The following is a 24,298-nucleotide window of genomic DNA, read 5'->3' on the forward strand; positions in this document are numbered from 1 at the left end:
CTCTTGAATTGCTACTAGAAGATTCCATTTTCAATAATCTGACTAACCTAGTCTCGGAAGAACAAAACTAACACAATTTTCAAAAATTAAACAACCCAAGCGCCTCAATAAATTTTGTTCACGATAAGTAGCCCCAATGAAGAAAACCCTAATTCTATAGATGATCGTGTGTAGTACCTTGAATGATGAATTGGAAAACACACCTTCATAAATTTGAAGCTTCGTTGACGATCAACCAGTCAGATCAAAACTTTTGATTCCCCTGGAACTAATACCAAAAGGGATTTAACATGAACCCAAGATAAATTAAATCAGAGGGTATTACAGATTAAAGGAGATTGATCAGTTATTAGTTGCCCTAAGAACTTTCTAACATCCATAAAGAGATTGATTTGTTCTTAACATGAACAGATCTGTTCTCACGAACAGACCTTTGTGGTCTGTTCGTGAGACCTTCTCTCTCTCTCTAGATCTGTTCTAGAGAGAGAGAGAAAAGAATAAAAAAATAGACAAAGAGAGAGAAAATTTAAAAAAAAAAAAAAAAATTTATGTTTGAATTTGGCCGGAAAATTGGCCGGCGGCGACCTTCGCCGGAGAAGATGACGAGGTGTCGAGAAGATGAAGTGGAAGAGAGAACAGATGAGATGGAGGAGAACTTTCAAAAAAATGGATTATGTATTCCCCTCAAGAATTTATTCCCCGGAGAATTTTCAAAAAAATCTGGATTCCCTCGAAAATTTATTCCCCGGAGAATTTTCTTTATTCCCCAAGGCCGCGGCCTTTTAGAAACAGGCTCATCGGACAACGACTGATGAGCTTCGGAGTAATTTAGATTTGATATTTCAATAAAACAAGACATTATTTATTTATCATTTCTTATCCCATTTATCTATGACATGATTATTTGCAAAGAACCAACCCAGTACTCTCATTTATCTATAAACCTCTCTTGGTTTTAGTAGATGTTTAATGGAGGTAGGTAAATTTTATTATAAGTAACCAACCTAAAACTAACTAAACATATCTTTATCTTATTGGACGAACTATATGCTCGGGTAAGCCTCTTTCTAGGTTGCCCATTCGCATCCCATCTCATTTCATGGGCGGGTCTGGCTCAGCCAGTTTCGATTAACTCATTTTTCTTAATATTTCGGTTGTTTCCGAGTAGATATCGGACTTTTAGGTTAACTTCACTCCTCTAGAGTTACAAGGGTAATGCAAGTAGCATCGATTTCATATTGCTGAAATTTACTTTTCAAAAGGAAACTTTTGAACACAAACTAGCTTGGGTCCAACTCAAGATGATGACTTGCTAGACAATCTCAACAACTTAGTCTTTGTGCAGGAAGCAAATAAGCTAAATTTTCAACTAAGCTATCTCAAAAGTCAAACAACAATGACAGGACCGTTGAAAAAAATGACCCGAAATCTTATTCTGGAAATCAGAATCAACATGTTTAGAGTTAGAGAGTACAACAAGAAAGAAAGAGAAGCTTGTTCGTTGATTTCGATTTTCCGAATATTCCAGTCGCCTTTTTCGGTGGTTATATCTTTTCATCATTGAAATATCTGTTTCCTATTGTCATTTTCTCTCCAACTTAATTTTTCATGGGTTTGGTGTGTGAGCTTTAGCTTAACCAAAACGTAGTCAAAGTCTTTAGGCTAAGTCAAAGACACTATGTGCGTGCTAATTGTAATACCCGTTGCGCCCTTAACAAGTACCAATTTGATGGCATCTTCTTCCATGTCTCAACCCCGAGAACTTCCTTCCATTTTTTTTTCTCTTGCAGCTTTCTCCTCTTCCTCATCAAACAAAATGAGACGAACTTTGCTGAAATACTCATCTCTCTACCCTCGCCACTTTCTCTCTCATCATGTTCCTCCTCCTCCTCGTCAAACCCTAAACTCAAATCTATACTCCCCATCTTCTATTTTTTCTTCCTCATCAACTCTATCACGATTCAGATTCTTCTCATCAGGAAATGATTCATCATCAACTGATCCTCCTTCTACTCCAAACGAAACCAGCTTAATCCAACCAGAGAAAAAAGATGCTGTTACTAATAAGCCAGATGTTCCCACAAAAGGTAGAATAAAAAAGGTTCAATTTTGATTTGATTTAGGATTTCTGTTCAAACATATACACCTTTTAGGGTTTAGGGTTTTTTTGAAAAATTGATTTTTTTTTTTTTTTGGTGAATGCAGAGTTCAAGCAAATGATTGATACATACTTAAAAGGAAATGAAGAGATTTTACCAACGATAATGGAAGCAATTTTGGCTAGGAGATTATCTGGTAAACATGAAGAGACTGATAATGAGTTAATGGAGGAGCTTGAATTTCAACCTTTAGATGATGTTAATGATAAAGAGTTTGAGTCAGATAGGGAGGAATTACTTGAAACAGATGAAGAAATTGATGATTTGTATAATGCTAGGGATATAGTTCAGAAGAGAATGGTTAAAGATGAGTATTTTAATATGGATTCTACTAAATGGGATGAGATGATTAAGGAGGCAACTGAGAAAGGGTATCTTAAGGATACGGCCGAATGTGAGGCCATTCTTGAGGATATGCTCAGCTGGGATAAGCTTCTTCCTGGTAATTCTTAAGTGTTTTTTTTTTTTCTAAAATAAATCCTTTTGATGTTAGTATATTTGAATTTATGTATAAGGTCCTTGATTGTTGAATGTTCAAGAGAAAGAATGCGTCTTCTTTATGTTAAAGAGTAATGCTTAGGGAGAGTTGTTTGCAGGAGCTATTTTCGACGATTAATATATACTCTCGGAAACCAATATATAGTTATATACTACACATACATATATATAAACACATATGTATGTTGTTATATATATATAGAGAGAGAGAGAGAGAAGATAAGCCGCAACCTTTATTATTAGAATTCAAAATAAACTCCAATGGTCGTGAGTTTCAAATACTATAACTATCTTCAGAGGTTCGCCCTATGAGCTACCTAGGCTGCATTGAACCCAGTTGGATCTGCCCTAGTTACTCGGGTGGATAGGCATAGGCCTATTGCAACTGTTTAGCTTCTGTTTGTGGTAGGTACTTTATTGTTATTCGCTATATGAACCTATGAACCTTAAGCACCCATTTGAAACTCTGTTCTTTGTTGCCTTCGTGCGTAAGGTAATCAAAGCCGAGCGCCCGATCCCTTATTTGATAAGATTTTTTATTCTTGAATTTGGAAGAGAAAGAACACATTCTCTTTATATTGAAGAGTGATGTTAGGGAGAGGTACTGACGGGGGATTATTTTTGAAGATAGATACATAATCCTGTACTACTTTCATACATGCTACACTAAAAAGTTTCAAACGTAATACTATCTCCGGAGGTATGGAGTAGATAACTCAGGCTACACCAAACCCAGTCGGATATGATTCCTAATTACTCAGGTGGATAGGACTATGACTATCCCAGTCGCTTAGCTTCTGTAGGTAATAGGTGCATTCTTGTGATTCTTTATGTGGGAATATGATCCTTAAGCACCCATTTGGAACTCTTTTTGTTGTTGGCTTGGTGTGTTATGTGATCAAAGTCGAGCTCTCATTTGAACTCTGTATTTGCTTTGACTTCTATGTATGTGGTGAATCTGGTCCAACCTGTTACAAAGTCGCCATTCTTATACATATTGAGCCAATGAAAGCACCCAAATGACATGTTTCACTGATAGTGCTCGAAGATATTTCCTGGAATTCTCTGTATAATCTATGTAGAAACCTTCAAATTGAGTGGAAAATGAGGTCAGCATGTTCTTAATTTTATTCGGGCCTTAGCAGAGCTTTTGGTCATCTTGTTTCCTCATCTTTTTATGCAAATGCAGGTCTCTTTCAGCAATTGTAAGTTCTCTTATATTTACATAGTGTATATTTTTCTGGATTCATCCTCTGTGTCACCACATAGGATGTGAAGATAGACAGTTATTTATTGACATTGAACCAACTATGGCCTACTACGTACAATCTTGGGAATCTGTTGGTCCCAAGCTCCCAGCTATTGAGCACCTATTTGTTGGTTTGTTCTACTATTGTACTTCGTTGTCTCAGACCCTCAATGATGGCTCCGTATTATGGTTCAATTTGAGCATGTTTTCAGTGAATGGTTTCTCAGATACTACTGCTCACAGTATCAGGGTGACAGGGCCCAAGGCCCCTCAGCTGAGTTTGAGATGTTTGCCAGAAACCTAGTGTGAGGTCATGATGTCTCAGGCAGTAAAGGACTTAAGACAGTCAAATGACGCACATACAAATGTAGTTGGCTATTGCATGATTTCCTCCGGTATGCTAAATCATCAAATTGAGTGAAACTTTGTGTGGTATTTTTAGTATCAAAATACAATGTGACATCCCGGAAGGACCATCTCAGTTCTAGAAGAATGTTTATGTTCTCCATGTATACGCATGACTTGATTTTCGCATTGAAGTTTCCCATAGTTTGCTAAAACTTCAATTTCTTTCAGCGTGCCCAGTTGCCTTCTTGAATCATGATAATGGTGAATAGCTAGTAAGATTGCTTGTGTTTTCATTCCATAGGCTAGTGAGAAACTTCATATAATCTTGTAGGAGCTATATTTCGTAACTGGTACATTAATTAGATTTTATCTGTATTGATTAAATTTTGTCTTGTTTGTTCTTATACAGTTAATACTTTATGAGTTAATTTTATATACATTTGTTACCATGTTTCAGATGAGATAAAGGCAAAGGTGGAAGCGAAGTTTGAAGAGCTCGGGGATATGTGTGAAAGAAATGAGCTTACTCCAGAAGAAGCTTATGGATTGTTCAAGGAGTTTGAGGATAAGATGGTGCTGGAATGTGGAATACTGATGGAGAATGAGATGCCTCAACAAGATGAAATGACCACTGTGCCAGATAAAAGTACAGACCTCGATGACCCTCCCGGTGAGGGGCCAATCTTAAGGTGGCAAACAAGATGTGTTTTCGCCCCAGGTGGTGATGCATGGCATCCTAAAAACAGGAAGGTGAAACTCTCTGTCACTGTGAAGGAGCTGGAGCTCTCGAAGTATGCCTATCGCCGACTAAGAGAGATAGTTGGCAAACGTTACCATCCAGGAAAGGATGAGCTCACAATAACTAGTGAAAGGTGAGCAAATTAGCTTTTTAGAGCCTTACTCATAGCTTCTGGTTAGCTTCTCTTCTTATACCCCAGATGTCTAGATAAATCAGTTAAATCTGTTTAGGTTTTTATTCTACAGAATACCTTGAAAGCTCGAAAATTACGACTTTCTGACTTATTGCAGTATAAAGCGAAAAAACTATCAGTTCCTTACTGTATGTTAGTAATAATCTTTAGTAGAATCCTTTTCTCATTCAAGCAAAGCTAACTTGGGATAAAATTGGAGTCGAATGTCATGCCTGCAAGACCAAATAGTGGATTCCACTTTCTGAATTAGCCCAGTTAAGTTATGTCTACTTTCTAAACGTATAGAAAAGAAGAAACAGAGTCCTCGGTTTTAATGTGTCGGGTAGGTATGATTATGACTTACAGTAACACTCATGCATCCATCTTGATTTCCAGGTTCGAGCATAGGGAGGAAAACAGGAAAGATTGTTTAAGAACTCTATACTCCTTGATCGAGGAAGCCATGAAAGCAGATAAATATGTGGAGGAAACTCGTGTGTCTTATGTCAAGGACAAACTCAAGGCGAATCCTGAGTTCATGGAGAGGTTACGAGCAAAGAAGGGAAAAGCTCGTGTTCCACTAGCTGCGTGAAATTCGGTGTAATTGGTTCTTTTTCTGTGGGAGATAATATTTGATTCTTCACTTGACGACAGACAAACTATGATTTTGTGAGGAACCCTATTTCTGCTCCAAAAGGGACATGATAGAATAACCAAGTATACTGCAGATAAGGCAGAGACCCTTTATTTATAGGTCAGGTAAGTTAGAGGCTTAAACTGCTGTTTTTGTAGGATGAACTGTGAGCTATTTTTTTCTCTTTCAACCATTAGTGTGATAGTTTTGGATTTCAAATACTTCAACCGTAAATCATAATGTTGGAACATGTTTTGAAATTTTGACTGGTTTCTCATGTGTTTTCTATGGTAGACTGTTAACATAAATATGCAACATCGGTAAGTTTTTCGTTATGGACAGTGACCCTCTCCCCTTGTGCGAATAGATCGAGAGAGAGAGAAGATGCACACTGTCTCTAGAAAGTGAGAGAGGGTCAGAGCTCTATTTCGAAATTGATATACAGAGACGGCCACCCTCCCCCTTTCTCTCTTCCTTCTCAAGAAAAACTAGAACTACAATGACAGAGCGAGAACAAAGAAGTGCCAAACAGACAAATTGGTAAAGAAACATTGAGTTCTACCAAATAATCTCCCCAAGAAGTTCCATAGCCCTAACTTCTATGAGATTCAATAGAACTAACTACAGAGAATGGTTCACATTGAGACCTAGGAAAAAAGTTTTAGACCTCAAAACAATGAGCGAAGGAGCTTTTCTCCACATCTCTCCTCTTCCAATTATGTTTTTTCACAATTCTCAAGAACCCTAAAGTTTCAGAGAATGTTCTTTCCCCCACACTGTCTTATGTGAAGACTTATCTTACATGAATAGGAAAAAGAAAAAAATTTGAATCGGTATTACATAATGTTTGTTTTTGCCTCATTCGAAAATCAGATAAACATAAAACAATAAGCATTGTTGATAAACTTTTCATCAAATAAGATCTAAAACCCTAGAACAAGACATTCTCATAATATCTAACCAAATTTTGTTCATCAAATTCATAATACCAAACCATCTACTAATATAATATCATCATAACTAAAAAAAAAAAAAAAAAAAAAAAAACAAGAATTCTAAACACATATAGTAATCTTCATATTAATCAAGCTTTTATCACTACTAACATAAAACCCTAAAAAACCCCAATCAAGAACACCACCTAATCAAACCCTTCAAAAGCCCATGCGTTTTCGCTTCTAAGCTGTGCTTCTTCCTCAGGAGTATAATCATTCTCAATACCGAAAAGGGCTCGTACTTCTTCCACAGATTTGTCTTTGATATTATCAGCAACAGTTTGGCAAGTCAAATCCATTAGGGTTTTAATGGTAAGATAATTAGCAGCAAGAATAAGTTCAAATAGAGTACCATCATCAACCTTAACAAATTCAGCATCAAACTTCTTCCGTTCATCTTCTTCCATGTCTTTCTCTAAGCGATTCTTACAGAATTTAATTACCAGTGTTAAGATCTTGCTATTGACGTTAGGTAAAGGGATGAAATCACCTGTGCATTCATCATCGATCATATGCTGAAGGGTTTCAGATTGACCGGCGATTTCATCATCGATCTCAAAATCTTCTTCGTCTGAACTTCTCAAGATGATCATCTTCTTCTTCGACATTGTCGCTGCTTCTTGACCTTGCTTGAAAACCTAAAGTATTTTTTAGGGCTTTGAATAGTGAGTGAGTAAACACAGCGGAGGAAAAGCCCTATTTATAATCTCTTGGCCCTGGGTTAATAACAAAAAGAATGGTCTAGAATCTTTAGGGTTTACAATTGTGTACGGAATCGGTTTCCAAAATTTATAACACAATCTCTTAAATCTCTAGACAATCCTTCTATTTTATATTTTAACACTTTCCTTTCTCTCTTAATTAACCTATGGGCTTTGTCATAGAGATAAATTCAATTCTCCTCTTTTTAGGAATCTTTCCCCGAGAAAAAAAATTGTACAGCAAAATCTCTAGACGTTAGATCTTAGATCGTTAAAAGTATAAAGAATTTACAAATTTTCAGACGTTAGATCTCAGCTCGTTAAAAGTAAAATAATTTATAAATTAATAAGTTTTACAAAAAAGTTTAGGAGAAAAATAATATAATAGACTAATTTCTTTTTAAATTAAAATTTTGCGACTCAAAAAATTGAATATGAAAAATTATGAAGGTCAAACAAAAAACTAACCTTTAAAGCAAATCCTTGTGCTATCGGTTGCTTGATTGCATTTACTTTAAAAATCCAGAGTCCACCTATCTGAACAATGGAAGTGGAATCCATCATTTTTGTATTAAATGCACAAATAAAATTAAAGTAGGAATGAAATTTTGTGCCTTAGTACGAGTTTAAAGATCTTTATATTGCCTTTATATACCAATATGTCTTTGAATGACAAAAAAAAAAAAAAAAAAAAAAACAATGCTACATCCATATCATATTGAATGTAGTGACACCTTGAGTCCATGTGAATAAAACCAAGTCCCTCAGGATTTTTTGTATAACAATGAAATGTACCTATCACACAAGGACACGACTCTCGGCATGAAATAACACTATTTCACAAGCTTCATATACTCAGATAATACCCTATTAATAACGATCTAAACGCCACGACTCACGTTGGGAACAACTCATCACAAATGGGTTTGTGATGGGTATGAAGTAGTCATAGCTGATGCATGAGATGGACATTGAGTGGTTGATTTTACACCTCCAAAATCAAAATTCTTGTTTCAATAGGTGAATATGTGCTTGATAGACCACTAACTAGTAATTCTAATGTGACTTGATTTAGTCAAGGAAACGCAGAAATAGTACTTCGGAATCGAAGCCCACGACGGATGTGCACGAGCCGTGTTGTTGTAGCAATAATTTATGAATTAATAAATTTTAGAGACAAGTTATTAACATCAGTGTAATTTGTTAAAGTTAGATGTCAACGTGTTAAAAGTAAAACTAATTTACGAATTAATAAAGTTTAGAAAGAAGTCTAGGTATAATGGACCAACTTTTCTCTCGATTAAAACAGAATATGAAACATCACGAGGGTTAAACAAAAAAATTGACCTTTGAAGTAAATCCTTGTGCCACCGCCTGCTTGGGCAGTTAGTTTTGCATTTATTCAAAAAATTAAGAGTTCACAGATTTGATCCACAATAAATTTTTGAACAAATAATTCTGACTAAATCTTCTTCTGGTTTTTGTTTTGGAACTACCACATGAAAATACCTTGAAGAGTCGTTCTGGTGGCCAACCAGCCTAATCACCCTGAAAAATAGACTAGCATAACACATTTAAAAGGTAACACGAGACATCACGAAAATACTAGTGTTGTGTCGACCAATCAGAGGTCAAAAAAGTTGGGACGAGTATGAGATTTTAAGCTCTCAGACGGGTCAACCACGACACACTAGGAATGGCAACACGAGTCAACGTGGCGCTTGTCGTTTAGAACCCTCCACGATCACGCTAACCCATTAGAAACATGCCATTTTAATTTATAAAATACTATTACCCACTTTCTTGAATGTAATTATTAATTAATAAAACAAAATATCTTACTTGAAGTTGAAACTAATTTTACCTTAATAGAATTTAGTTAACCCATACTTCAAATTACGAGCAAATGCACATATGAAGTTTGTCTTTATACATGTTCTAGTGTTCCACATCGATTTCGCTTAAGAACAAAGTTGGGGAGGGGTTATTTAGGTAGCTCATCCCCTTCCTTTAAAACACAAATCCGATACCATAGTTAAAAAACACGCCACAATACGAATTGTATCGTGCTTATAGCGTTTGGACACGCCACGACAGGCTACAATGCCGTGTCTGGCGTGGCCGAAGCCTGGCTAGGGCGCTCTTGGCCACTACAAGAGAGTTGCATCAAAGATGTGAGACGATATTTGCACACTCTTGCATCTTATTAATTTAACAGTGAGGGGGAGAGAGAGAGAGGATTTAAAATCAAAAGAGAGGAGCGCGTCGCGTCCATCTTCGAGAGAGAGAGAGGAAAAAGGGTTTCAAAGTAAACATTTCGACGACATCTACCTTTATTTTCCTTCTTCCCCCATCGGAAGACAAAATCCCTCATTTTATCTAACGACCTAAAATTGCAAATCTCTGGTTCATCATCATCATACACCAACCTCAGATCTCGATCTCCTTTTGTTGCTTCACAATTTCAGGTAGAGAGAGAGAGAAAGTTAAGAGAGAAACTAAGAGCTGCTTGTTCGATCCGGCAACGTCATGGAGGCAATCGAAGAGCTAGTTCAACTTTCAGAATCTATGTTACAGGCTTCTGCTCTTCTTGCCGATGAAGACGTTGACGATAAATCTTCTTCAAGGAGATCAACAACTTTCCTCAACGTTGTTGCCCTTGGCAATGTTGTAAGTTCATTTTCATCTTCGTCCTTTATTTTTTGATTCCGTCGTGAATCGATTTGATTAGATTTAATGATTTGAGTCGTATAAATGTTTAGATCTTTAATCGATCTGTTATCAGTATTATTAGTTGCAATCTGGATTCACTTAAAGTTCTTAATGTCAATCAAACTTGATTAATTTATGAATATTTCTGTATGAACGGTTTAGAGTAATAATCAGAAACTCGAACAAATAGTTCTCACATAATTTTCCTCAAATTTTATGATAGCTTCAAAATATACAACAATTACTATGTTCTTATCATTCTCCTATTACAGATCTCTAGCTGGGTACATCAGTTCCGAGTAGACCTAATTTATGAAGCTTGTAGTCTCAGACTTCAAGCCTTCAAGCTCCCAACTTCTTAGTCTAGCACCACCTGACCAATAGGGATTTTCTTATTGAAGTTGAAGTGGTTAGCTCCCAAAGTAGGAATGGTGATCAAGGTAGTATTATAGACTGCGCCTGTTGGACTAGCAAATGCTTTCCGAAATTTTCGTCATTGCTCCCAATCAGAATTTCGGAAGACCCATATGCTGGATAAATGGATATTCTTTTTGGTTCAGTGCATAGATTTGCAGCTTCTAAGGGGTAATTAACAAGTAATTTCCGCTTAAAACAAACGTAAGCTATACACCACTTGAATTGGTATAGAGTTGGCGAAGAACATGTGTGGAGCTTTGTTACCATATCTAGATATCAAAGTTATGTGCTAACTGGCTTTCTGTCCCTCGGTTAAAGCAGCTCTCTTTCTAATACCAACCAAAATAACTAATACAGAATAATTTTTCAAAGTGAAACTATGCCAACATCTATGAGAACTTCTAGTAGAAGTATTGAGAAAGTATTGAGAACTTCTATGAGAACTAATACAGAATAATTTATCAAAATAACTAAATTTAGTCAACTATGTTTGCTACTCAAGCAAGTATTGAGAACTTCTAGTAGAAGTTCCTGTGTGGCCTAATCATGAGTACGTACCAACATCTTCATGTCTACAAAATGGGGGTTTATGCCGACTTGCTGAGCACTGTTCCATTGTTTTTGAATATTATATATCTGCTTCAAGTAGCATATCTAGACCTTAGTTACGATCTGGATTTTCAGTTGTTTGACACCTCTTAGATTAATGTAGTTAAAGGATCTTATGCTTCATATGCGGAGTATGAATAATGTGGTCCTAGTGATTTTTTTCCTTTCTGTCTGGAGTCTGGACTGTGGGGGTGCAGTCCTGCACCTTGGACTGAAATTGATGACCCATGAACGCAATTGGTGGGCAGAGCACATATAAGTGATATTCAGTCACTGGTATCATATCCATGCTTATGCAAAATGAACCCTTGCCTTTCCCTTCTTTTGTTTTCTTTTATTTATTTAATTACTTTTGATATCTTTTTTTTCTTGCATGCTTTGTTTAGGATATGCTGTTTTTCTTTTTGTGAAAATTTTATTTTAATTTTGTATCTGCATCAACTTTACAGGGTGCGGGTAAATCAGCCGTCCTAAATAGTTTAATTGGACATCCTGTTCTGGTAAGCTACATAGATATATTACATCCTTCCGTTTTTTTGCTTAAAATGTTACTAATGATCTTGTTTCTATGATGCCTATGGCTTTAATTATCCAGCCAACAGGGGAAAATGGTGCAACTCGGGCTCCCATAAGCATTGATTTACAAAGGGATACATCCCTAAGCACAAAGGCCATTGTCTTGCAAATTGACAATAAATCACAACAAGTTTCTGCAAGTGAGTTCACTCAACCTGTCGCTTGTTAATTCAGTTTGTGGGCGGTGGGCCTTTTGTTTCTTCTCTGTTGCTCTCAGCATCATGCCTTTTGTTTTGATAGTCTTGTGAAGTTAATAACCTAACATACTGTCGTAACTACTAAACTTGAGCAGCTTAGGCTGATCAAGGCATTATCTAAGCTTTGGTTGACTAGTTTTCTAGGTTGGATTGCTTGACGGGGTCAAATCTTTTACACAATGACTCCTCTGTTAGTTGGGAATGGGGTTGAGACGTATACAAGTTCAAGTGTGCAACTATTGGTTATAGACTTTATTTACCTGATCAATGATTATTTTATTGCTGAAGAGTATAACCTTGTTTGATTTAATCTTCTTAAACCACTCTTTAGGTGCTCTTCGGCATTCACTGCAAGACAGGCTAAGCAAAAGTGCCGTTGGGAAAGGTCGTGCAGATGAAATATATTTGAAGCTACGAACTAGTACAGGTTGATCCTTTATTTTCTCTAGACCCTGTAATGGATTATGTAAATAATAATTGTAACTTGAGTAATTCTTCTGATTGATTTAAGTTGTATTGATATCTGTGTTACTATGAGTATTGAACTTTTAAACACCATCTAGAGTTAAGCAAATGTTCCCTGCAGATAGGCTTCAATATAATATCTTAATAGTAAGAGGACCCCATCTGCCAGTATTTGTAGGATGTGCACATGGTTTGTCAAGTTATTTCCAGTTTGACAATACAAAGCATTTATATGTGTTCATTTTTTCCAACATAGCTGTTCATTGAGTCACTGTTTCATGGGATTAATACATCTTTGAGTCATGTGTCTACTGGAAGTTCTTTCTGTGTGTTTTTCCTATGGGAATCTATTATTTCAGAGAACTTTAGGCATTATTATTTGTTGCTTATTTTCAAGATTCATGGTACTCTATTGTTAGTATGGTTCAAAAATTGAAAATTTAATTTCCTACTATACATCTATAACAGGAGAATCTGAACAAAATTACATGACATTAAAATGTCAGGCTGCTTCTGGCAAAATGACTATTCTTGGTGATGAGTGTTACTTACAATTAGTTTTAGGTCCAATACTTGTTGCGTATGCATTTAATTTAGTACTTGAAAATGGCGACTGCCTTGAAGTTTTGTTGAAACCTTGCCTAGGATTGGGGTTAGCCAAGGACGGGGATGATAGACCTAATAATCAGGATACTCAAATTTTAACTACTTATTTGCTTAACCTGTTTTATTTGTGAATCTTGGTCAAATAATATATCCGAACATTGCAAAATAATAGTCATTTTTCCAGCTAACACAATTTTTCTCCAGCTCCACCGTTGAAACTCATTGATTTACCTGGACTTGATCAAAGGATTATGGATGATGCACTGGTGAGTTGCTTGTAATCCTCTAATTTTTCCCCATCCGGGCTTTGTTAGTATTATAATTCTCATAAATTGTAATAAAGACTATCAAAAAGAAAGTATGCATTGTTATGGTGGACCTGATGGATGCCCATGTGGAGTGTTGTTCCATAGAAGGCGAGTTTTATGGTTGGACAGTTCAGACACTATCCCAATTCCCCATTTTCTGATCTTCTGAGTGATGTTCCAGATTAGAGAATATGTTGAGCGCAACGATGCCGTGTTGTTAGTTGTCGTACCTGCAGTCCAGGCACCAGAAATATCATCGTCAAAGGCCCTCAAACTGATTAAGGAATTCGATTCAGATGGTGAGTCTCCTTTGACCTCAAAGGCTTAACCAGCAGCAGTTATGAGATGATCAAATCCCACCGGCATTTTTGATGGATACATCTGTTCCTCCTTGTTTAACAAGTAGTTTATTATTTACTGCTGCTTGTTGCAGGAACGAGAACTATTGGTGTTATCAGTAAGATTGATCAAGCAGCTTCAGATCCAAAAACTCTCGCAGCTGTTCAGGCTTTGCTATTAAATAAGGGACCGCGAAATGCTTCTGATATCCCTTGGATAGCTTTAATTGGTCAATCTGTAGCTATTGCTTCTGCACAGTCTGGATCTGTTGGTTCAGAGAACTCACTGGAAACTGCTTGGCGTGCTGAAAGTGAAAGTCTCAAATCTATACTGACTGGCGCTCCCCAGAACAAGCTTGGTAGAGTAGCTCTGGTGGAAACCCTTGCACAACAGATACGAAACCGTATGAAAATCCGGCTTCCAAACATCCTTTCAGGGTAAATATTTTGTTATGTCCATGAATTATGTATGAACTTTTTGAATTATTATGTTTTGTTATTTTGCAATTTGGAATTTTTTTTGCTAGATAGTTCAGTCTTTATTAGTCATCAAACAACTTCTCTATTGGAAGATGATGAATGCACCCTTCAGTGGCTTTATTGTCGGCCTATTGGGTAACTTAGGAGAGTTGACCTCAAAAGTAAAAAAGTACAGACCAATCCCAACTCTCAAGGAAACCATTTTTTTTTTTTACGTATAAACTTAAAAAACGCTTGAGGAAGAGTGGGATGGCATCAAACTATCATGAAATACGATACTTGTTAATGTTGAAATGGTTGAGAAGACTAATGCTGCCTGCTAATAGATGGTTTTTGAAATTTCATATTGGCACCGGGTGGATAAAGTTAGGCCTTAATACCTTTTCTCATTTTTATCCTACAGGTTGCAGAGTAAGTCCCAAACAGTTGAGGAGGAATTACTAAAGCTTGGTGAACAAATGGTCAGTACGTCTGAAGGTACAAGAGCCATAGCTTTGGAGCTCTGCCGTGAATTTGAAGATAGATTTCTCCAGCATATTGCTACTGGTGAGGTAAGTAATTTGTAAGAAACATGCACTATGAACGCCTGAGATTACACTATTCTGGCGGCAGAAAAGATAAACAAACGACTTGAGCAATTCAGTGGAGTCTGTTGGATTAGAGTTAGATGAATGCGTTAGTAGAGGATTCTGGTGTGATTCAGGTTTCCTTAGTGTTGAAATCAACTAAAATCTTGTGGTTGACTTGCAGAGCTTGTTCATTTTCTAATGATTAAAGCAAAATGTATAATTCTTTTTCGAGGATAAGATTCAAGTGAGATGTGGTTCTGATAGTCACCCTGCCCTAAATTCATATTTTTTCTGGCGTTGATAATTATTATGGTTCTGATTTTGCGCAATGAGTTTTGTTATTCATTTTATATCTGGCCATTTGCAAGTCAGATGCTGACTTTTTTGACCACTTAGCAGTGCTTGGCTCGTGTAGAACTTTTTTGACTTTTTTGGTACATTTTCTTTGATAGGGAGGTGGTTGGAAAATTGTTGCCACATTCGAGGGAAATTTTCCGAATAGAATTAAACAACTTCCATTGGACAGACATTTTGACCTCAACAATGTGAAAAGGGTACTCTTTCGCCATGATTATCACTTTTTGTTTCTTTCTGGTAATTTTTTCCAGCGTTTTGCGCTCCTAGAATTATTTGTGGAAATTGACGTTGTATTTATTTGTTGCACTAGATTGTTCTGGAAGCAGATGGTTACCAACCATATCTTATATCTCCAGAGAAAGGTCTGAGGTCTCTATTAAGAAGTGTTCTTGAACTGGCGAAAGAACCATCACGCCTTTGTGTTGATGAGGTAAAGATAGCAGGATAGGAAATATTTACTTTTTTCTAATCTATTGACTGTTATTTGGCATGAGCTCCATCAAGATTCTCTTTCGACATATGAAAACTGACATTCTAATCCTTATCGCATCTGCCAATCAAGAAATCTCCACAGAGATGCTTGCTGTAGTCTTTCAACAATTTTTGATGATTAGGAAGAACTGCATGCCACATTGATGCTCGGACCTTTAACAAAAATAAGTTTATTATGATAGAAATTTTGTAGAAGAATCAAAGAGAAAAGGGGATTAATAAATAATGATGGAGTGTTTCAGGAGATACAAGTGTATATGTTCCAGAATCCCCTTCTCTGGATTTTAAACTGCATTTTTAAAGACTGGGTTGTAACCCGTAAGAATGTTCCAAGTGGTTCTTAAATGCATATCACCCATTGTAGTCTATTTAGACACTGCTTACGGCTATTAGATCAAACTGGTTAGATTTTAAAGGTTCTCACATATTCATTTCGGGTTGCTTATTTCTGATTTGGTAAAATACTGTTAATTAGCACATCCTGCATTCTAGAAAAAATTGTTAGGGATCTTTGTCAGAGCCTTACAGTTGATATGTGTAGTCAATTCTCTGTTTACATCTCCATTTTTGGATAATGCTTACGGTTTGTGTAATAATATGACTAATGGTTGGTGATAGGTTCATCGTGTACTAGTTGATATAGTTTCTGCTGCTGCGAATGCCACTCCAGGTCTTGGAAGATATCCTCCTTTTAAGCGAGAGGTAATTTATGATTTACTCATTACGTGGTTGGAGTGTTTTTTTTTCTTTACAGTATTGTGGTCCCTGTTTGGTAGTTGTCGGTTTAGAATGACATAATGCTGCTGATATTCATCACTTGTTCCTAATACCAGGTCGTCTCAATCGCAACTAATGCATTAGATGGTTTTAAGAATGAGGCAAAGAAGATGGTGGTTGCATTAGTTGATATGGAACGTGCTTTTGTTCCTCCCCAACATTTCATCCGTTTAGTGCAGCGGAGGTTTGTTTAAGAAGATTCCTGTAATTTCTATTTATGCTGGATATATGCATGCTGCATTCATGTCATTAGCCGTTACTGCCACAAATCAAACCCTAAAGCAATAAAATAAAGCAGACCAGTAGAGTAAAGACATTAAGGGAGTCAAAGGAGATTATCCTCGCTGCAGCCAAAAGAGACCAGATTTCATAATCAGTACGTGTTGAAACTTTGTAGCTAAGTAGTTCTGATGAGGATTCGGCGCGGTTGGGCCATGCCTAGTTCCTAAGATAGTTGAGTCACTTGCAAGTCGCTTGGGCATGCATTTTTCCTACAAATTATAATTTACACATCCTTATTGTAAAACACAAGGGTGCAAATCCTGGGAGACAGTTGGAATTATCCTGGGGCATTGGTAGTCTGATCATCAATTCTTAATCTTACGGTTCTATGATTCCATAAATCTGTTCCACTTTCAAAAAAAAAATTGTTCAATTATTTTCCCCTCAACGTTTCTTTAACAACTATTATCCACATCTCTTATGATTATCGGTCAAATTTCTCCCAGCTCCCATAAATCCTCCTCCTAATACACGGAAGTTAGTGAACTTACCATAATCAAATTTTCTTTTAATGTGGTTAAAAGAAATCCCTTTGCTGATTTGACTATTTATTGGTCTGTCGAATTAGATTTTACTCTACTGCTTTTATGGATATTCAATGTGATTCTATATGAAGATACTGTCAGGAGTCGGGCCATGTTTTTCTGTTTTCTCCAGAGTGTTTGCGGAGTTTTTTGTTATGTGGATTGTTTATTGCCTGCGCTGGCACGGTTACACCTAGGACGTATATAAATAGTATAATATTTTTTAATGTGGAAAAAGACCGCCATGAAGCTATAATGCTATATCATTATTTTTAAACAGTGACAAACAAAGAAACAGATAATATGATAATTAAATAGTCAAGTTTGATTTTTATGAAAGTAGAATCTTAGAAGAATATGGTGTTGGAAAGAAAGAAGAAGAAAAAATGGAATTTTTTTAAAAAGAGGAACTTGGCTAATAGGAAAGATGTGGCTCGGCTGGGGTTCCAGCTGAGCCAGATCCAAAGCTCGGGAGTCCAACTAGAAAACGCTGTAGATATTATGCTCAAATGCTTCTGCATAAGAGGAATGCTTAAGCTCCAATTCACATTTTTTATTCAATTATGCAGAGCATTAAATTGCTCAGTAGCCCTAACTTGTCATGGAAGCTTAAAGAGCATCCATTTTGTACTTGTTCTTGCACAAGGTTCTCATTATTGGTCGACATTCAGTTATATCCACTTGATAATATATCATTGTATGTTCTTACTGTTAAATTTGTTTCCAAAGTTAAGCTAAGAATTTGCATTGAAGATCCAATTGTCCAAATATTGTAAATAGTAATTGACATCAACTTCTTTTTTCTGGGTGTCACAAGAGGAATTTGTGTCTCGATCATACCATTTACTTTTTTCTCCTCATTTACTTCAAAGTTAAAACATAATCATGGAGGTTGCCGATGGTGCAAAAAATTGATAATGCCACTAAAGTTTAGATATTGGTGAAAATTTGAATATTCTTACTGAAAAAAAGTCCTGCACAAATAGTAATTCGATATATTTCTTAGGAAAGGTAAGTGAAAAAAATGCTATTTCTCCTGTAAAACTCCTTTGTGATAGAGTGGATGGGAGACAAACTTTTGCTGGTTCAAATTCCAGATAAAGATTAACTATCTAATATGTAGCACTGATTGGATTGGCCTCATTGCTTAGAGACTTTCCTTTGATGATTTTTAAAGCGTATGCTGTATCTAGTTTATGAAACCCCAAATTACTGATTATCCCATCAAAATCTCTATTTATAGTAGCCTGATATTAGGGATGCTTTATGCTGATACTTTTACTTTTAATGTTCTCTAGAATGGATAGGCAGCGGCGTGAGGATGAACTAAAGAATAAATCCTCAAAGAAGGGGAGTGAGGCAGAACAATCGATGCTGAACAGAGTATGTGTCTTTCTGTTTGTATAGGAGAAGTTTACATGTTTTTATGTTTTGCAATATGCTATTAAGTGGACAAAAAAGAAAAGAAAATAAACTGTGTGTAAGTGTGTTAGATTGGAAGATTATGACTAACACGAGTGCTACAACAAGATAATTTGGTAGTAGGGGACTTCTAATTATTGGTACTTAATGAGTGGAACCTGATATGCATGGATCAAGTGGTTGGTCTGGGGACTCAGTCTCTACTCGGATTGGGATGAGTCCTGAAGCGGCCAAAGCTTGTCAAAATGTAACGGGGAACTTGGCCATATTAATATTATATATTATTATTGAAAGAGAAAGACAGGGAAAAGAACAGGGGAAATCAAGAAGAACAAACCTTTTAATAATGGTGATTGATCTTCATGCCTTCTTTCGCCATCTCTTCTCCTTTCCACTTCTTAACCTTTTTAAACAAGAACGGAAAAAAGAACCCAGTTTAAAGTTTAATGTACAGAGGTACATGACGAATCAAATAGATCTTGCATGCTTTACTTGGCTCCGACCCTCTGAATGACTTGGCTAACTCCCAAACTTGGGAATTGTTCGGGGACTAACTTGGGTTATCTCCAAATCTGTGCGGGTCCCTGAGTAACTTTTAAGTTTGATTACACATGCATGGATTAAAAAGTATCATGTGTTTCTGGAACGGTTCAAATAGTGAAAGGATACGTTTGAACTAATACACTTTGGTTATAATACTATTCAAGTATTGTTTCAGATTGTACCGGTATGTGTAAGTAGAAAGGTCATGGATTTTCAACACAAAGTGACTTATTGAGGTTGTAAACGTTGCTGTTATGCCGTTTTCAATTCCATGTGAATATCATGGTAGCAGAAGAAATAGTAGTTAACATGTCATGTTAAGAGACGAGAATCCGGATAATCTGATATATTTTTCTGTTTGTTTGAACTTTTCTGTTCAGGCAACAAGTCCTCAAACTGGAGGTACACAAAGTGCAGGAAGCTTGAAATCATTGAAAGATAAATCAGGGCCGCCAGAAAAGGATGCGCAAGAGGGTTCCGGGTTAAAGACTGCTGGGCCTGGTGGGGAGATAACAGCAGGTTTGTTGCGATCCTTCTCCTACTTATTACTACTTCTAGTTGCTTGCTGCTTTTGTCTTCTATGTTCTTTCTTTTGTTCACCATTGACAGTATATGCGCCTCTCTCCCCTTCTGTTTGTTTTATGCCATGAATTTCATCTCAGAAACCCATCTAAATATTCTATTGATCTTCTCATTCTTCATTGATTACAAATGAGGGGTACAACTGTTTATTTATAATTCTTGGCCTGATTGTGGAACCAACAACATTTGTGATTTCCCCGCATATGGGAACTACTTCACTCCCCTCATACTCTAATCTGAGGTCCAATTCAGTTCCGAAAGCAAAACATAATTAAGAAATAAACTTAATAATGCTTAAACTTAACTATTATTTGTAATATCTCTAAAAATTCTAAGATTTACTTCGTGTTCGTGACTGACCAGCTTCTGCCCGCTGCGCTTATATGTCATCTATAATTCCACGTCAACTCATCACAATATTACTTGTCCTACACTATAACGTTTTTTTTTTGAAAAAATTGTCCTACACTCTAACGTAACCACTACTACGTGTCAGATATGCAACCTTGAAAATCCCATAACATGGATATGAACAATTGAACACGGAATCCCCTTGGAAAATCCATAACACACTAATAGCAATCGCGAAAACTAGGGGTATATCAACCTCGCGAGGCACTCATTTCATCGACCCACTCCCTTGGTTGACTAGTTGCCCCTTCAACAAATTTTGTGCACGTTCTAACAAGGTATACATGCAAATTTTCATATTATATCCATTGAAGTGACCGCAAGTATCCGAAAATTATCGAAGTATAGGATACCCGAATTTATATCGGACACTTCAAAATATTGAAAAGAAGTATACGTGTCACGTGGCTCATCAGTTATACTAAGTACTAACTCGCGGACTAGAAGAGGTGTTTCGTTTGACACTTTGTTTTCAGAACCTTCATTCTTATGATAATAGAACTGCGGGACTGAAGTATTATCAGTAGCATCATTACTGTATGCCAACTCTTTGAATTGGAATATGGGTGTATATGGCTATATGCTTCGAACCAATCTCTTTTTCTTTAACCAATCTCTATCAATCAGCACAAACTGAATTTAAATAGGTTTGCTCTCCGGAGTGATTTGATGTTTTACTAATGCATATAATTGCAGGATTTCTGTTAAAGAAAAGTGCTAAAACTAATGGCTGGAGTAGGAGATGGTTTGTTTTGAACGAAAAAACTGGCAAGGTTGGTGACAATATTTTCTAATTAAGAACTTACTTTTGTTCAAATTTGGTGTAAATGTGTTGACCCAGATATAACTTCTACGCTTAATTGGGCGCAAACCATGCTTTTTTCATGTTAAGTAAGAAATATTCAGTTACTTTCTTATTAGGAACCCACCTTATGTAGGATCTTGGCACATCTCGTGGGAATAAATGCACTAAGAGATTGCTTACCAATAATTATGTTGGGCCATAGGTATTAATGTTCAAATGACATATATTCCATCACAATACCGCATATAGGAAACATACTATTAGTATTACTGATAAATTTAAGAGATTGACATGCAAGCAACCCAAAATTTGCCCTAGTGAGCTCCCTTCATAGTTGTAAGTAGGGCTATTTGAAAGTTGAAGTTCTAGTCTTGTTTGTCAACCTGCATTTTCAGTTATCTTTGATACGATTAAAGTATCATCAGTGTCGGTTACACCATTGGCCTACTGAAAATTTTCTTTCTGAGATTGATGGATTTGTGTTGAACTCAAATTTGCAGCTTGGATACACCAAAAAGCAAGAAGAAAGACATTTCCGTGGTGTCATCACTTTGGAGGTGCGTAATTGGTATATTGATTGGATACACGTAACCTGTCAGTAAATTTATCACCGTTTCATTTACAACCTTCCTGACGAAAATGTTGAATGATATACATCTCTATATCAACCCAAAAGTGCTACTATTTTACTTTTCATGAATGTAATCTTCTCACTTAGAAGTTGGATGCATGATTCTTTGGATCTAAGTCGAAATACATGCTCAACCAAATGCATAATCATCGATGTAGTAGTAGTAGTAGTAGTGCACAACTAAGAAATATAGCTAAGCGCTTCTAATGAACTAATATACAAAATCTTCATTGTGTGTGAAATAACTACCAAGAAATCTGCTTGGCTACAAAATGGATTTTATGATCCATGTCAAAAAACTCAAAGGACATAGTAAGCAAATAACCGGCACTTGACATAAGTGGAAGCGAATCCAGCAGAGGTAAAGGAGAAGAGTTGAAATATGCAGGGTATCACTAAACATGTTATTCTCAATTAGCAGGCAAAGCGTGATCGTGGGTACTACAATTTCCTTAATACCTAGAGGTGTGAGATCGATACCCTCTAAGGTACCTAGTGTATGTGACAATTAATTCTTCGCCTCTTGGCATTCAAGCATGCTCTCAGATACGAAAATTAAAAGCATTCTATAAAAATTTAAAGTGCTCTTCGGTATGGAGAAATTTTTTTCCAGCTTATTGTTACTACTATTAGATGATACTATACCGCCTAGAGAAGAACATATACTGTAGTATATCTTTGTTTCTTGTCTTTCTGCTAGAGTGTGGTTACATGGTTCCTTCCCATCTTAGCTTTCCTTCTAGATTCTCAGATAATAAGCAATGTGAAGTTGCTTATGTATTCAACATGTGTAGGAATGTAATCTGGAAGAGGTTGATGAAGAGGAACCTCCATCTAAAAGTTCGAAAGACAAAAAAGCCAACGGACCTGATTCTGGAAAGGCAGCTGGTCTTGTTTTCAAGATAACCAGCAAGGTTCCATACAAAACTGTTCTAAAAGGTGATTCATTTGGTATTTTAATTGTGAACTTCTCCTGCGTGGGCCGCTTGTTCCGAAATCTGGTTATATAAGATGATGTCTTACCTCAAACCTATTCTGATGTTGCAGCTCACAGTGCGGTTCTGTTGAAGGCTGAGAGTATGGCAGATAAGGTCGAATGGATGAGCAAGATAAGGAATGTTACTGGAACTTCGAAGGGAGGTCCAGGTAAAGGCGGATCTTCTTCTGAGGGTGGCATGCGGCAAAGTCTTTCAGATGGTTCATTGGTCAGTAAGAAACAACCGTTTGATAGTTCTAGTGCTAAAAGGAATTTCTTAACAAATGTTATCGTGTTTCTAGGATACAATGGCTCGCAAGCCTGCTGACCCAGAAGAAGAGCTTAGATGGATGTCTCAGGAAATGCGTGGTTATGCTGAAGCTGTTCTAAACAGCCTTGGTGCAAATGTCCCTAAAGTATGCTTTCACACTTTCTTCTTTGTTTTATTTTTTCTTTCTTCTTTTCTAAACTTCGTGTATTTTTACCTTTCTGATGGGCATTCCGAACACTATTTTTCCTTCTCTCGTTCCCTTCCATTCTGACTAAAATTTTGGGCGACCAGGCTGTCGTTTTCTGCCAAGTTGAGAAAGCAAAGGAAGATATGCTTAATCAGCTATACATCGCGATTAGGTGAATACCAATTCTAATTACTACATCTGACAAATGTTACAACTGTGATTCTCTTTGTTGATTAATTGTTCCTTGACTGACAAATCCTCTTCATCTCTTATGGCTAGTTCCCAAAGCACGGCTAGGATTGAAGAGTTACTCTTAGAGGACCAGAACGTAAAGCGCCGAAGGGAGCGTTTCCAAAAGCAGTCATCTCTTCTATCAAAACTCACACGTCAGCTTAGCATTCACGATAATCGTGCAGCTGCTGCTTCTAGCTGGTCCGATGGTGGTGGTGGTGGTGCTGGTCCTGGTAATTCCCATCTCCCTCGGAAAACATAAAATACTACCTTTCTATGGTGAAAAAAATGAAACTAAGAAGCAAACGAAGTGCTGTCTTTAGTCTTGATTGTTTGTAAGACTCAAACATATCTTGTTTCTGTTTCTTTTTGTTAGCAGAAAACAGTCCTAGAACTCCGAGTGGCAAGGGAGACGATTGGAGATCTGCATTTGATGCAGCAGCCAATGGACGGGCTGATTTCAGCAGGACAAGCAGCAATGGTCATAGCCGAAGATACAGTGATCCAGCTCAGAATGGTGATGAAAACACAGGCTCTAACTCCAGCAGCCGACGTACCCCAAATCGGTTGCCTCCTGCACCACCTTCGTCATACAAATATTAGATTGAAAGGAAGAAGTTTTTGCCGACTAAATTTATCATTACCTCTACGCCGTCCGTATACTTCTTTATTTGTTATTTGGGTGGATTATGTTTGCCCTGTATGGGCGCTAGACTTGTCATGATTTTGTGCACTTGTTTCATTAGAGGAATATTTGTCTAAAAACAAAAGAGCATAATCAGAAGTAAGGTTGTATTATGTACATAATAACACTGCCACTTGATTCTTCTTTTTTCCCATTTCCTGACCACTTGATTCAAGTTTTGCTTGAATTTTATCATCTCTTTGTCTATCCTTGTCCTTTTGTTTAATTCACAAATTTGGCTTACCGAAAGCCATCCGATCCTACAAGTTATATCCATAAACTATCTTGTGCTTAGGCTAAAGTTTGGAATATCTGAGAATTATCTGATTGAGAAAATTGTTCCCTAAATG

General features: G+C 36.7%; 2 protein-coding genes and 1 pseudogene across 4 annotated transcripts; 2 read left to right on the forward strand and 1 right to left on the reverse strand.

Moving 5' to 3' along the window:
• Nucleotides 1-1,367: 1,367 nt before the first annotated feature.
• On the forward strand, nt 1,368-6,059 carry LOC147540087 (uncharacterized). The gene is made up of 4 exons (XM_086641657.1): nt 1,368-2,087; nt 2,206-2,601; nt 4,712-5,126; nt 5,562-6,059. The coding sequence occupies exons 1-4, from the start codon at nt 1,679-1,681 to the stop codon at nt 5,755-5,757; spliced, it is 1,416 nt and encodes a 471-aa protein (XP_086497783.1). The 5' UTR covers nt 1,368-1,678; the 3' UTR covers nt 5,758-6,059.
• A 634-nt stretch (nt 6,060-6,693) lies between these two features.
• On the reverse strand, nt 6,694-7,594 carry LOC147540088 (SKP1-like protein 1B pseudogene; annotated as a pseudogene). The gene has a single exon (XR_015225603.1). The product of XR_015225603.1 is annotated as an SKP1-like protein 1B pseudogene (transcript).
• A 2,180-nt stretch (nt 7,595-9,774) lies between these two features.
• LOC147540089 (dynamin-2B-like) lies at nt 9,775-24,099 on the forward strand. Of its 2 annotated transcripts, none has more exons than XM_086642021.1 (22): nt 9,775-10,165; nt 11,683-11,733; nt 11,829-11,949; nt 12,338-12,433; nt 13,282-13,343; nt 13,567-13,684; nt 13,819-14,161; nt 14,607-14,754; nt 15,225-15,326; nt 15,440-15,559; nt 16,240-16,323; nt 16,455-16,582; nt 18,503-18,587; nt 19,550-19,688; nt 20,859-20,935; nt 21,468-21,524; nt 22,393-22,537; nt 22,646-22,803; nt 22,877-22,990; nt 23,137-23,204; nt 23,312-23,496; nt 23,640-24,099. In XM_086642021.1, exons 1-22 carry the CDS (start codon nt 10,025-10,027, stop codon nt 23,864-23,866), a joined length of 2,769 nt encoding a protein of 922 aa, XP_086498147.1. In that variant the 5' UTR covers nt 9,775-10,024; the 3' UTR covers nt 23,867-24,099. The 2 variants fall into 2 exon arrangements, with proteins under 2 accessions (XP_086498147.1, XP_086498148.1); XM_086642022.1 differs by having other exon boundaries at nt 23,643-24,099.
• The last annotated feature ends 199 nt before the right edge of the window (nt 24,100-24,298 follow it).

This window comes from Eschscholzia californica, unplaced genomic scaffold (assembly GCF_041429995.1).
Source record: "Eschscholzia californica isolate CP2 unplaced genomic scaffold, dmEscCali1.0.p SCAF_5, whole genome shotgun sequence".
Classification (NCBI taxonomy): Eukaryota; Viridiplantae; Streptophyta; class Magnoliopsida; order Ranunculales; family Papaveraceae; genus Eschscholzia; species Eschscholzia californica.